The 14,132-nt window shown below is 39.8% G+C and overlaps 1 protein-coding gene across 1 annotated transcript in view; it reads right to left on the reverse strand.

The window, feature by feature from the left end:
* Positions 1–14,132, reverse strand: part of GFRA1 (GDNF family receptor alpha 1) — a 141,206-nt gene that overhangs the window by 26,980 nt on the left and 100,094 nt on the right. The window contains exons 6-7 of the mRNA XM_031597421.2: positions 5,792–5,901; positions 429–563 (exon numbers count right to left, since the gene is read on the reverse strand). Of these exons, the coding sequence (XP_031453281.1) occupies positions 429–563; positions 5,792–5,901 (245 nt within the window). The remainder of the gene's footprint in view (positions 1–428; positions 564–5,791; positions 5,902–14,132) is intronic.

Genomic DNA, 14,132 nt, shown 5'->3' on the forward strand with positions numbered 1-14,132 from the left:
CAAACTGCAAACACAATCCAGTTTATACTTAACCGACAGCAGATCCTTCATAAAGTACACGCTGTGTTTTTTTAACACAAAGTTCTTGAATTATACACAAGGCCCTGATCTGCTGTAATATTTTGCATAGATGGTCCCTGATTGCCAGGGTCCAAATATGTAAACATATTTCTATATGATACACTTCTACTATTTGAACTTTTTTCCAATTGCCTCTTGCGCTTACAATCTTGCCCATAAGCTGTAGTACCAAGAATATTTCTTTGCTGAAGTTTGTTCCATGCTAGCTCTGATGCCTACAGCAGAACCATGCTTACAGTGTGCAAAGAGATGGACTTGATGTATCACAACATCCTCAAACAATAAAGAAACTCCACAAAAAAAAATGCTAAAACTCCCTTAATGACATATTTTAATTTTTTACTTACTAAGGCATGTGTTGTCCTGGAAGAAATTCAGAAATTTCCGGCATTCATCTATGTCATTACCACTGTTGCTGCAGTCACACCATGGGGCGACGCTGAGACTACTTGAGTCTATGTAGTTTGGTGTCATCACTGTGCCTATTAAAAAACAGAGTAGTGCAGTACTGTGAGAACCCTACATACTGAAATATTTTTCCCTTGGAAGAAAACAAATAACATTTTCTATGCTATATAATCAGAGTGCAGACCCACGGTAAGTCTGTAAGTCTTCAGCTTCCAGACTTAAGAGTTCCAGGCTCCCTTTGCTCACCAGTCCTGTGCCAGATTTCACACCCCTGCTTGTTCGAATGTAACCACTTTAGGGATTGCAAAATGGTTCACACAGTAAAGAGCCATTCCCTACCTTCAAAAAGGTTTATACTGCAACACCACAGAGAGCTGCATCAGCAGAACTGACAGGTGAAAAATTGTGGCACAGGAACGGAGTAGAAGGTGGGAGCCTCTTAAAAAGCTTTTGCTGCCAAATCAAATATGTGTAGATTTACACTCTAAATATCCAATCTTCTTCCTTGCTTGCAGTTTCTATCGTTTCCTCTCTGGCTGCAAATAATGGCTGAAACTAGACATCCCGACCTGAGCTACCTCCCCAGGTCTGCAAAAACACCCTGAGAAAATAGTTCTGAAAGTCACGAGCAAGGAGAATGATGGTCATGCTGAAAGCTAATATGTCTTGGAGGAGTGGTAACCTGATGGTGCTCCTGGGGAACTGCCAGCAGAGTGGGCTGTGGCAATGGACAAAGCAAAAACATAACCAACATGCATAAAAGGATACAGTAGATTCTTTATGGGTAATAAACTACACAGGTTAACCACAGGTTAATTCCAACACTCTTACAAATTCTTGAATAAATGTTCTCACATTTTTATGTCAGCTCAAGGCTAGCAAGAATCACATGAAACCGAAGAATGTGTTATATGTCCTAAAAGTTATACAGGAAATATTCACCACTCATCTGGATAAGGCAACTGTTGTAAGATCAGCACTTATTCTTAACTAGGAGTCTCGCTGAAGGCATCACCTCACTATGTCAGAGATTTCAAATTCCCCAAGGATTGGGAAGTCTGAATCTTTATTTTATTTTGTCTCACCAAACAGGAAAAATTAAATAAAAAGGGGCTGGTGTTCCAGACTTGTACTGATTATAGCAGTTTCAGGAAACAAGTCCTTTGCTGTGCAATCTACAGATCTAGGACAGGCTATAAATCATGAGGACATGTGGTCACAGCTGCTCAAAACTGACATCAAAGAAGTCATTAAGAAGATGTAATAGATGAAGGATAAATATTAGAGATTTGATGTGTACACTTGGAGAAAAAATTTGGTCCACAGGTCCAGGGTCCAAAAGTCTGGAATAGCACACAGGAAACGGCTATCAAATACCAGGCTAAAAAAAGTAACGTTAGAAATAACACAAATCACAGAATGACGTGAAATAGCCTTTCAGTCACTGGGCAGTGCTGGGAACTGAACAAATCAGCATGCAAACTAATTCATACATGATGTGGGAGACAAAGGAGAACAGACATTAAGGACTGGCCTGAGAAAGGCAGTAACGTACATGAAAATGAACACAGTGCAACTGCCAAGTCAGAAAAAGCATCTTTTGTTTTGTTTTGGGATGTCTTTAAATTAGAATGCAATCCTATGCCTTTATCTACTTCCAACTTTTAACAAATAGTTGTGGTAATAATTGCTCAAACTGTACGTGAGATTAACACAAGAGTAAATACAACAGTACAAAACTTATTAAATGAAGGTGTAAAATTCAGTAAAATAGGCAAATATCATTTGCTCCATTAAAATGAAAACTTGACAGTAGATAAATAAGAACAGGAATAATGTTAAATTAAAATAGAACAAGTGAAAGTATCTACCCACTATTTGTTTGATGGTTCAGTACACTGTTTCAAGCCCTGTGACATGATCTGAAAAGAAGTGAGAGAAAACAAAAAGCAAGAGGATTCTGCAAATGGAAAGAAAACAGTCGGCCTCAGAAAAAGGATAAGTAGCAAACACTCAGTGAAGGGTTGAGAAAACAGAAAGGTACTGAGGAAGTAAGAAAGGTCACTGAGGAAAGACCTTTAAACATGAAGAGGTAATAAAGTAATTAAAATGGGTCAAGATGGGCTAAAAGAGTAAGAGAGATGAAACTATGATTAGGGTTGATGAATACTGGAAAGACAGGACAAGGAATGTGTATATGCAGCACACAAACTGTACATCCAGCAAAAACAGAGTGGCTGAAAGAGCAGCTAGTAGAAAATCAGTCTGTCATTTAAACCTGGGGGCAGATGTGAACCCAAGCGGATGATATGCTTGGTTTCCTGGGGTGGATTTTCTTTTTTCCCTGCAATGTGCGTGCCTTCCCCTCCTCCCTCGCCGGCATCTTGGAAATTCTGCTGAAGGACACTCACAGATCAGAGGAACCACAGTGGTTGGCAGTAAAATAGGACATGCTTGGTTTAGTGTGCTCTCTGTATCAAATAGTTTTGTGACAGTCTCAGTTTTTGGGGTTGTCTCAGTTTTCTATGCAAAAGCAGAATTGACCTGAGCACAGCCAAGAGGTTTCTCAAATTGGGGCCAATTAAGGATGAGGAAATGGATGGTGGGTCCAGGAGGAGGGTGTGTGATTGAAGTTGCTTTGACTCACACACGACACAATAAATCAAAACCAACAACAGGAATTTGCCCAAGATCAGCGAAGGGCATGAAATGCAATAATTGCCAATATTTAAGTAATAAGAATGTTATCAGACCTCCTCTTGCATGATACTAAGAAAGTATCTTAGCACGTGACTATTAGAACAGAAATCAGTTGGCCGCAGTCTAAAGACAATGTCCAGATCCAGAAGCAAGCAGCTCCAGCTTATCCATACTCCCATGGAATTCCAGAGAATAACGGAGAAATGAAATGGATTTTGTTGAAAATAGGTGAAAATGTGTCAGAAAATGAATGCTAAAGTAGGCCTTGAAGTCAGCAGTTGAACAGTACTCAATTGATGCTGGAGCACAGACAAGTCCAGATGGCTTAACTAGGCTGTAAGCAAAGCACTGAATTTCAAACATGGCTATCTTCAGCCTTACTTTGCATTTAATAATTTTCATCTTTTTTCCTTTATGTGCTGTAATTCTTTAAAAATATTAATTTATCTTTATTACCATAACAAGAAATCTAAGGTGACTCACTGAAGTTCCAAGTTGCTGTGAAATATACATAGCTTTAAGACTATATATGATGCAGTGATGCAAATCATAAAGCACCCTATATGGACTGATTTCCATATAACTGGTAAACCTCCTCACAAAAAAAGCTGCCTGACTCTTCACACTTAAGTCATTTATTTCAGGCAGAATTCCACTAAGTTCAATGAAGTTAACTGATGTACATCCATGTATGTGGCAGCAGAATCACATCCACTCTATCTTCCATAGAGAATCCTAATTTTCCTGAGCAAAATCTGTAGAGGCACAGTTTTTAGTACACTTAATGAAATAGCTAAATTTAAAAATATTCGATCATAATGAATAGTATTTTATCTTAATTAAAACACCTGGACATCCTAGAACTCTAGTACATTAATGAATCTGCAACAGCTTCTTACCCAGAGCCTATCTGCAGATAGGAGGAACAGTGTACCTCTGATTTTGATCTCAGATACCCTCTTAAACATTTGATAGTTTTCATATAATTTACTCCAGTCTTATATCAGCTTGGCTTCAGAAGCAGGAATTCACTGCTTCAGTGTGTGCTTTGGTAATTTTGGTTTATCAGAATTACTTTTGAGAAGTAAAAACTTTTGCTACAACCAGTTCCCATCGTTTTGCTTGTATCTAGAGGCTGACAAACAAAAGTTTATTTTTCTCTTTGAAAATCAGATCTCCTTTTGATTTGATTTCCTCAGGGATCCATTCCACATTTTCCCTATGTGACAGTGTTTTGCAGCACAGTCATCAACAGTAACACAAAAACACCTTTCTGTATCAACTGGGCCATCTCTGAGCTTAAGCTGAAATAGGGATCCAACAAAACTGTCAGCAAGATTCAGTAGGTCCAGCAAGAACTTCTTGGCAGCTCTTACCCAGAAGTATCTATTAGTAACAGTTACTCTTTGCCAGCAGCTAGATTTCTTAATCTCAATGACTAGATCGGATTTCAAGGCAATTCAATCCTATATTTTAGAGTCAAATGACATTCTGTCATAACTGTTCATATGCTATGGCTTTTGCATACTGTCTTTATCTCTTAAGACATACAGGCATGTCCTCCAAAATTACAGTTTTATTTTACCAGCTGCCCCATGGACTTACCTCACTTGCTCATTGCTAGAGTTTTAGGAAGGGTAACAAGTCAGCAAACATCGCTTTCAGTCATTTTTCAGCAACATCCACCCTATTTCAGATTTTTTTTTTTATTTCAGATATTATCTCAAAAGAGATTTATTTAACAGCGGAATCTGCTTCAGGGCCTCAGCTGGGACCTTCACGCCCAACAGAAGTGGCTATTACTGCATTGCAGCAGGTGCAGGCTGTAAGCTTAAAAGAATCTTATCTGGTGCCCTTTTAAAAATCTGTTTGTTTCGGTGTTTTGACATTCACTTATTCTTTATTGCCCAACCATGGTATTTCTGTAAGTTCACCTTCCTGCGACAACCCCTCTCTTTTTCAGGAATCAAATACTGTATGCAGGTGACGGAATCTGACTCACATATAGGCATCCTGTTTCCAGTTGGGAAATTGACAGAAAGCAAACCAGATAATGTTGGGGAAGGAGAGGTGTTTGGAAGATAAATTTGGTCGCAATTCCTCTCCATTGACTTGTGCCTCAGAAAACCCTTAGAGCACAGAGAAGGAGATTGTGGAAAAAATAGCAGCTGCAAGTGCAATAAGGCTGGGTATGTCTATTATCACATTCCTCAAATGTCCAAACGTCTTGTTTCTAAAGACTGAGAGGTATTTTACCCAATCTTGTGGTGAGAGCTGCAAAAACAACCAAGCTCTAGTTTTACTTGTTCTTTTTAGCTTCCTACTTGATGGTCCTGCTCAAATTCAACCTCCACTTTACTTTGTAACCTTAATTTATATTTGTTTACATCAAACTCAAGCACATCATTCTCTATCTTCAATTTCCTTGGAATGTACAAATTGACCCCAGGGATCCCCGTGAGGTAAAACAAGACCAACACATTTAGTTGAGAATTTTGCCTAGAATCAACAGTACCACATTTTTGCTTCATGAGGGTCATCAAAATATCCTTTGGGTAGATTTTTAGATGAAGCAAGCCCCCACTGCTCTCAGCACTCTTACCAATAAGCCCCGAGTAAGCGAGGAGGCAGTCAGCGTAGTTCTCCTTCAGACAGCTACTAACAGAGCGTGACTCAGGCTGGCAGTTTGTGAAAAAATCTGCAAGGCGAGATCTGTAACATAAAGAAAAAGCGTATCTTTAAAAATCAAGCCTGCAGGCATTCTTACCTTTTACAGTCTTTTCATTTCTCGACAGCACTTAGTATTTTTTAACTTAAATATACATTGGACACATTTCAATTGATGGGGGTCTTTTACCAGAATCCATTTCTGAAGCAAGAACAACAAAAAAAAAAGTATAAGAAAACAGCAAAAAGAGACAAAATGACAGGGAAATGCGTGCCCTTTACTAAAAGAAATACTCTGCATTTTCATGCCAAAAAAAAAAAAAAAAAAGAGAGACATTTTATCACGAGTGGTCATTTTGCCTGGACCTTAACTCTGGAATCTGTTTGTGTGTAGGAACAGAACACAGTTTCTGCTGGTTTTCTGATTGCACAAACTATATGATCGTGCTTCCAGAGCCCTTTTACTCCATTACCTGAGGCAGAACCTGCTTTAGTACTGCTCTGAGTTTCCAGGGAATGGGTTTACCCCTGCTCTGTGCTGGCCTGGAGAACCAGCTGGCTGAATTAGTGTTGCAGGCAGATCCAGATGGCATGATCTGCACAGCCCCCTGGAGCAATGGTACTGAGAATCTATTTGTTCTTGTAAAATGTGCATTTATCCAAAGTCTACAGCACTGAGCCCTGGGCTCAGAAGAAGGGAACGTGTGCTCTGCATTCAGTTCTGCTTCAGCGTTATCTTCATTTACCTTCACTACCCCATTTCCAAGAGGGGGAGAGCACTGCTTACATATGGAAAACGCTTCAAGACAGGGGCTGAACCTATACTGCAATTAACAAGTTATTACAACTCTGGAAATCAATAGAAGAGTTCCTAACATCCAGGAACAGTTCTGTTAATTTGTACTTTAAAGGCTACATCAAGGCCTGTAAAATTTGAGGCTTCACTGAGCTAGGGCAAGGCGCATAAAGTGCAGTCTCTCTTCTGTCCATTGCAACTTGCTCTCCTCAGCTGTGCTGGTGCTTGTAAGCCTCTTGGAGCATCGGGTTTTGTTTGTTTATGAAGTCATTTAGACTTTTGACTCCACAAACAAAATGATTTCACCTCCTTGCTTTGATTTTCTCCTCTCTGAAAAGGGATGAAAGTGTTCTCTTGCTTAAAACAACTCAGAGTGATGCTTCAGGATAAGGCATTTAATCTTTGCAAAATCTTTCAAAATCAGGATAGTATCACAAATGCATTTCCAGCTCTGCTCTAGCATTGTGTAGATTTGTAATAGCAATGGTCTTTTTCAGTTTTGCAGCAAAAAAACAAAAGTTAGCAGAAACAAGTTATTTGCACAGATTTACTGTATTTCTTGACATGCTCCAGAGACTAATTATCTTAGTTTGCTTTATTGTTTTACCTATCTCTGAACGGGAAGGGATGTACATCATTAATTGGCCTGAAAATAGTGATGGGCAAACTTCAAAAGATTCACAGGCTTAGTTTTGAAAAGCATCCTATAAATAGACTGTATGCAAACTGTACCTGAACTCATCTGAGCTATTCTCATGACCTCTTTTTAGATCCATCCCTAACTATACCAACAGCAGCAAAACCATAGTTGTCTTCAAACCATAGTAATCTGTAAGTTTTTTACTCCCTCCCTTCACTTATTTAACCACTAAGCTTTGTGATAGACATCTGTACCCAACAGCCTTTCACAGAATCACAGAATGGCCAGGGTTGGAAGGGACCTCAAGGATCATGAATCTCCAACCCCCATGCCACATGCAGGGCCACCAACCTCCCCATTTAATACTAGACCAGGCTGCCCAGGGCCCCATCCAATCTGGCCTGGAACACCTCCAGGGATGGGGCATCCACAACCTCTCTGGACAGCTGTTCCAGTACCTCACCACTCTCTCTGTAAAGAGCTTCCCCCTGGCATCCAACCTAAATCTCCCCTCCCTCAACTTAAAACCATTTCCCCTTGTCCTGCAGTTATCTACCCTTTCAAAGAGTTGATTCCCCTCCCTCCTGTTTGTAGGCTCCCTTTAGGTACCGAAAGGCTGCAATGAGGTCACCCTGAAGCCTTCTTTTCTGCAGGCTGAACAAGTCTAGCTTCCTCAGCCTGTCCTCATAGGGGAGGTGCTCCAGTCCCCTGACCATCTTTGTGGCCCTCCTCTGGACCCTCTCCAACAGCTCCCTGTCTTTTTTGTACTGGGGGCTCCACACTTGGACGCAGTACTCCAGATGGGGCCTCACAAGAGCAGAGTAGAGGGGAACAATCACCTCTCTGTCCCTGCTGGCCACCCCTCTTTTGATGGAGCCCAGGATCCCATTTGCCTTCCAAGCCACAAGGGCACACTGCTAGCTCATGTTAAGTTTTTCATCTATCAAGACCCCCAGGTCCTTCTCCACAAGGCTGCTCTCAAGGACCTCTCCTTCCAGTCTCTATGGATGCCTGGGATTCCTCCAGCCCAAGTGCAAAACTCTGCACTTTGACGTGTTGAATCTCATCAGGTTCACCTGGACCCAAAAAAAAGCCTTTAATAGCTTTAAAAAGTCAAGCTCTCTGCACGTCCTCCAAGATGCCTTATAAGTATACATTCTAAATTTCCCCCAAAGTCTCAGTTTTGCTGGTGAATACTTACTGTAGTTGACAGGGGACAGGCTGAGAAGAAACGGATTACAAGGGATGGGAAGAGTTAAGTAGCACCTTAAATAGATTTTGGGCAAGAAACCCTACGTCACTGTGATGACTTCGTCTCTCAGTCAATAATTAATACAGCTGGGATCCAGTATTCTGAACAACTGGGAACAAAGAAGGTTGACAGATCCTAAGGTTTTTATAAATTCTACTGATAGCTTCTGTTTTATGACAGAAGACAGCATATTAGATCTATCTAGTATGAAAAACCTTTGCCATGGTAGAAGGAGCAAGTCTGCTGTATGTCCTGTATTTCTATATTTTTAAAACAAAGTACCTCCTTGGATTTTAAATTTCAGTATTTATGTAACCCCAAATAAGTGATTTTAGAACTGAAATTACATGGTCAGCATATTGAAAATCTTGAAAACACTTCTTGTACTCATATCATCATTTTTAATTGTCTAGTTCTCCCCTAGATTATTAGGAGCACTGGTCCAGAGATCATTTATTAAACTCCTCTTCCCCAAATGTTTTAAAGTACTGATAAATACAGAATACCACTGGTCATTTACTACTCAATCTGCCTAAAGGATATATTTGTTGTAGAAAACCCTGAAGGAGGCTAAAAATTGCTCTGCTGATCCCTTTGCATACGGTTTGATTTCCATGTTCATCTCTGAAGACCTTTTGTGGTCATAAAAGGTAATGATCTGACTGTGTTGCACATTTAATATGCCAAATATAGTTCAGAAAGCTCTGGTCCAAGCATTACTGGACACTGTCACACACCTCCCCTCTGGTGAGTCATCCAAACTTCATACTACCAAAGTACTTACTCTCTCTCCTGAGCTAACAGCTACACCTGATATTCAAGTGGATTCATTTCTACTGGAGATAAAGCAAAGGTCAGCAAATAAAAACAGAGACAGACAGCCATCTATCATAAAGTATCTCCATAAATAAAGACGTGCTGATTAACATTCACTGAAAATCCAGCCTAAGATATTTCCAGGAGAAGGGCACTGATGGAAGTGCTCATTAGTACTACCAAAGTAATACTAATACCAAAATGGTACTGCCATTTACTTAGAGAAATTAGTCTAATTAGAAGTAGCAAAATCATTTATAATAAAGTAATGCACATGATATAAAAAAGCATTTGGGTAAAAGAGACAATCCTTTTAGGCACGCTAATAGGAAGCACGCAGATGACAGAAGTCCTATTAAAAAACTGCATTCTGTATTAAATTTGTTTTCTTTCAGCAGGAAGCAACTTGTGTGTAAAGTGTCTAACCCCCCTGATGAGTCATTTGGTCAACTAGAAGACAAACAGGTGGAAGCATGTGTGCCTTCCAGTGTCCATGGTTTCACATGTGCAATGTACATACATGTATCTATTTACTAGGTGGCTGGATAAAATGACAGGCAGTTTGTATACGGTATATATTATGCAGCAAGGCTGCATCGAAAAGGAACAATTTCTTTCTCCATGTAAGAATCACAAATCCTCTTTGTGCTGAGCAGCATTAATGATTTTTCCCTTCCCTTGTGTGAAAAAGGAGCCACAACAAACTGAACAAACTGAAAAGCACCACCCAGAAATCTTCCTAGGAAGAAAAAAATACTTTTCTTTGTAGAGGAAAAAAAAAAAAAAAATCAAGCCAGAAATTAAATGAGTTCTAACTTAGCCCTGGAAAATCTCCCCAAAGTGAACAGCAGATCTTCTGGAAAGCTTACTTTAAATAGTTTGCATACTGCTAACAAAAAATAAGAATAATCCTATTGGCAAATTCAAAGAAAATCTGCTCAAACAACAAACAGTCCTTCTGCGGAGAGAAAAAATCTCAAACCTGCTATTCTCTAAGGCTTTGTATTAGCACCAGTAAAAGCATTTGTAACAGTTAGGAATAGAAAGAAAACAAAGTTAATTTGCTTTCCTTACCATACTAGTTCTTCAAGCACTCAGTAGAGTAAATCAAAACTTTCAAATTTTGCTTATAAATAAGGTTTGCTAATAGCAGTATTGAGTCTAATCTGCATGAAATGTTTGAGAAAATTTAATTCTATATTAGGACAGCTTGTTGCATAGGCAACATTGATTAGATTTTTACTAAATTTATTCTGAAGGTTTCCCAGAAGTTCTTTGATGTTCTGAAATACGCTTTGATATTCATCAATTCTTATTTTTTAAAGTTCACCAACTCAACCTCAGTGTTGGCTGCACAGAAATGCAGGTTGCAATATCTGAAAGCACAGCCTAAATTACGATGTTGCAGGCATATGTATCTTGAATTGCTCATTGGCAAAGGCTGAACCACATAAGAGAGAAATCTCTCTCTTAGCTTTGCCGTTACAGTGGTGATCTTCAGCCTGAGAAGGATGCTGAATCTGGATCTCCTGCTGATCACATTCACATGCATATCATTTCCAACTTCTTTCCCTGGCTGTGAAAACAGCAGTGAGGGCTACTGTCCTCTGCATTCATCTCAGTGACGTCAGTGAAGGCTGAACATACTCACTACCACATCTCTTTACATTGCTGCTTGTGTTTAGGCAACTATTTATGGTTCAACAACAGTATCATAAAGGGTACGTAAATGCCAAAGCTGAATGACTGTAGTGACTAAGCTAATTAGTTAAAGCTGCTCTAGCGTCTAGACACCATTTGGTAGATGTAGTGCAGTCACGTAAGAGAAGTGCTGCATCGATATTCAAAGTAGAAAAGAGGTATAAATCTGACACTGAAAAATTTCAGACTAAGTCAATGAATATGTGTCACTGTGATAAATGACACCATTACAGAAAGAAAAAAAAAAAAAGAAAGAAAAAAAAAGAAAGAAAGAAAACAAGCCAGAATACTTCTTGTTCCTTAGCAAGGGTCAAATGCAGCATCTTGCTCCATACCTACAAATAGCTCCTGTATAGCTCAGGTGGTGCTATGTCTGTAATAGGGGCAAGAGGGCTTGGTATATGTCAAAACGAATGGGTTCTTTGTTGGAGGAGTTTTTCATTTTCTCTTTGTTTCATAAACACACAGTGAGGGGGCAGAAAGAAAAAAAAGCAAAGGCTACATGAAAAACTCTATCAAGCAGTGAACTGAAAAGAGCCTCAAAGCAGCTCCATCACTAGAGAGACAGTCCTCCCAGCACCTGGTGATTGAGAATTGACCGATCTTTGAAGATTTTTTTTTCACCAAAGGTACTAGAACTGTGTAACACTAATATATATCATAGCTCTTTAGTTATGGACACATATTACTGAGCATCTGTGAGCAACTACAAATTTTTGCAGTGACAGTGCCTGAAAGGGCAGTAACACCCCTCCCCCACCTCCTGCAGCCCAAGGCCCCATTCCAGTCCCTCCATGTCGTTGGTCCCCTGCTCCAGAGACACTCAAGGTGCTGCCCTCCACTCCCACAGCCCTTCCTGCCTGAGGCCACACTGAGCTGGGCCACACGTGCCTGTCCTTGGCCAGTCCCTGTCCCCAGGTGCCAATGCCCAGGGCTGAGGCAATGGGATGATCCCTGCCCACAGGTCTGGCCCTCGCTATGCCCTGTCGTACAACTTGGCATTTGTACCTTTTTTTTTCTTTGAGATTAAAAAAAGGCGTTCTGAGCATTTTTACTCTTTTTTGAAGGATAAAAAGAGTTAGCATCAGACCTTTTGGCTCCAAGACCTGGATACCGAAAGCAGTTTCTCTCATATGAGCCAAATCAAATCTTTTGTAACTCTGGCAGAAACCATTGCAGGATCTTGGACACCACATATCAGCTACTAGCTGGAAGAAGCTGGCTTTTATCTGGTTTTGCTTCTGTTTTTTCATTTCAAATGACTTGAAGCCTAAGCCCACGCAAATATTTGATTCTGGATTTCATTTATCTTTGTAAATTGTGTTGTTTATCTGGAAGTAAAAACGCAGACACTCCTCAATTACGTAAAAGCAGCCGATTCAGGCTGTGGGATATCTGGGTACAGAAGCAAAGAGCAGAGACCACATAAGATTCATTCCAAGGACTCTCAGCACCAAGAGGTGCTCACCACCCAGGGCATCAGGCACCACGACCACTCCAGCAGAGCACCATGTTTCAGCCCAACCAACTGCTGCCCCACCATGTCCAATGGCACCCACGTCATGCAGGCTTTCTACCTACAGGACGTTCAGCATCCCAGGCAGTGCAGAGCTGCCTGCTATAAAGTCAGTCATGTAAAATCCCAACATTTTCATCAATGCCAGCCAATATTTTAAAATTAACAACACACTGTGTTCTTTTAATTTTTCTACTAACAAAGCTCACTTTTTTCTGATGAAAAACTGCTCTAACACGAACACACAGCAAGCTCTTGCTTTATTTTTGTATCTTATTCAAAGCATAATGAAGTCACACACTCACTATTTTCCCTTAATGCTATCCTTTCCTCAAGTTATCTGCTAGGATTCCATTAGATCTTTCAACACAATGTCTGCTACAGCAAATCAAAAGACCTTACCAAAATACTAATCTCATAGTTTATCAATGTTAGTTAAAGCTTCTAAGTAACACAGGGTCATATGTTGAAGTATTTATAATTTAATATATTAGGTCTCCTCTGGATTTAAGAAAAACGACTAAGCTCAAATGCGATCCTAAATAAGTATGATTTATTTGCAATTGGGTAGAATAAATATTTTTTTTGCTTCTGACCTTCTGGGTAATAAAACCAATTCTGAAAAATATGGTGCGAACCCTGTGCACAAGGTAATGCAATAAAGAATTAGAACAGTGATTTTCTGATGCAGTGACACAAAACAGGATTTTCTCTTTCTGTTTGCTAAAAAAAATTACCTCAGACCACATTTTAGAGGCCTGTTTGAGAGAACATCTGGAAAGCATTCCGCAGGAAATCAAACCTACATTAAATATGTTTTGTGGGGCTCTGTTTCCTTGCATCGACTTTAAGCATGCATAATGTGTTTCTGTCTTCTCAGCTGCAAAGAAAACACTTCTCTGAGCATCTTCTACAAAATGATAGGCTGAACTGTCAGACCATGATTTCTATCAGGGGACAGAAGATGGTAAGATTGCTATGTAGTTTATCTGTAACAAAGATCTCCAATAACATGAACAAATCCCCTAGCTACTTTCGGAGTACTGAGAGTTTGTATATTTCCATTTTATTTCATTTCCTTTATTCTGTTTAATTTTAAGTTTCTAAATATAAATGGCTGTCATGTTTAAAGACGTCCAAGCCTCAGAGTCTCTTGATAGAACGTTACTCAGGAAAGAACTAGTCCGCTACAGAGAGAGTTGCTCTCACTTCATTAGCTGGGCAGACAGGAGTGTCTTTGAATTACAGATTGAAAACATAAGAAAATCATTGCCACACTCAAAAAGCAAGCCAAAGAAACTAATGCCATTGCAAGTCTTTGAGCGTGCCACTGGATGCTGAGGTGTTTATTAACAGCTATAGCAAGAGTGCACACCAAAAGGATGTGGTTCCAAGTACCTGAGAAACACATTCATTACAATAATATTCTCTGTAACCACATGAATAAACTGTAATAGAATGTGGCTCAAGCATGAAGCTCTTGTGGAGCACAGAAACAGAAAAGGAAAGAAAAAAAAGCTTCCCATAGAAGCATGTAGGTTTTCTGTTTACCAGA

Source organism: Phasianus colchicus, chromosome 8 (genome assembly GCF_987193195.1).
Source record: "Phasianus colchicus chromosome 8, bPhaCol1.hap1.1, whole genome shotgun sequence".
NCBI classification, from domain to species: Eukaryota; Metazoa; Chordata; class Aves; order Galliformes; family Phasianidae; genus Phasianus; species Phasianus colchicus.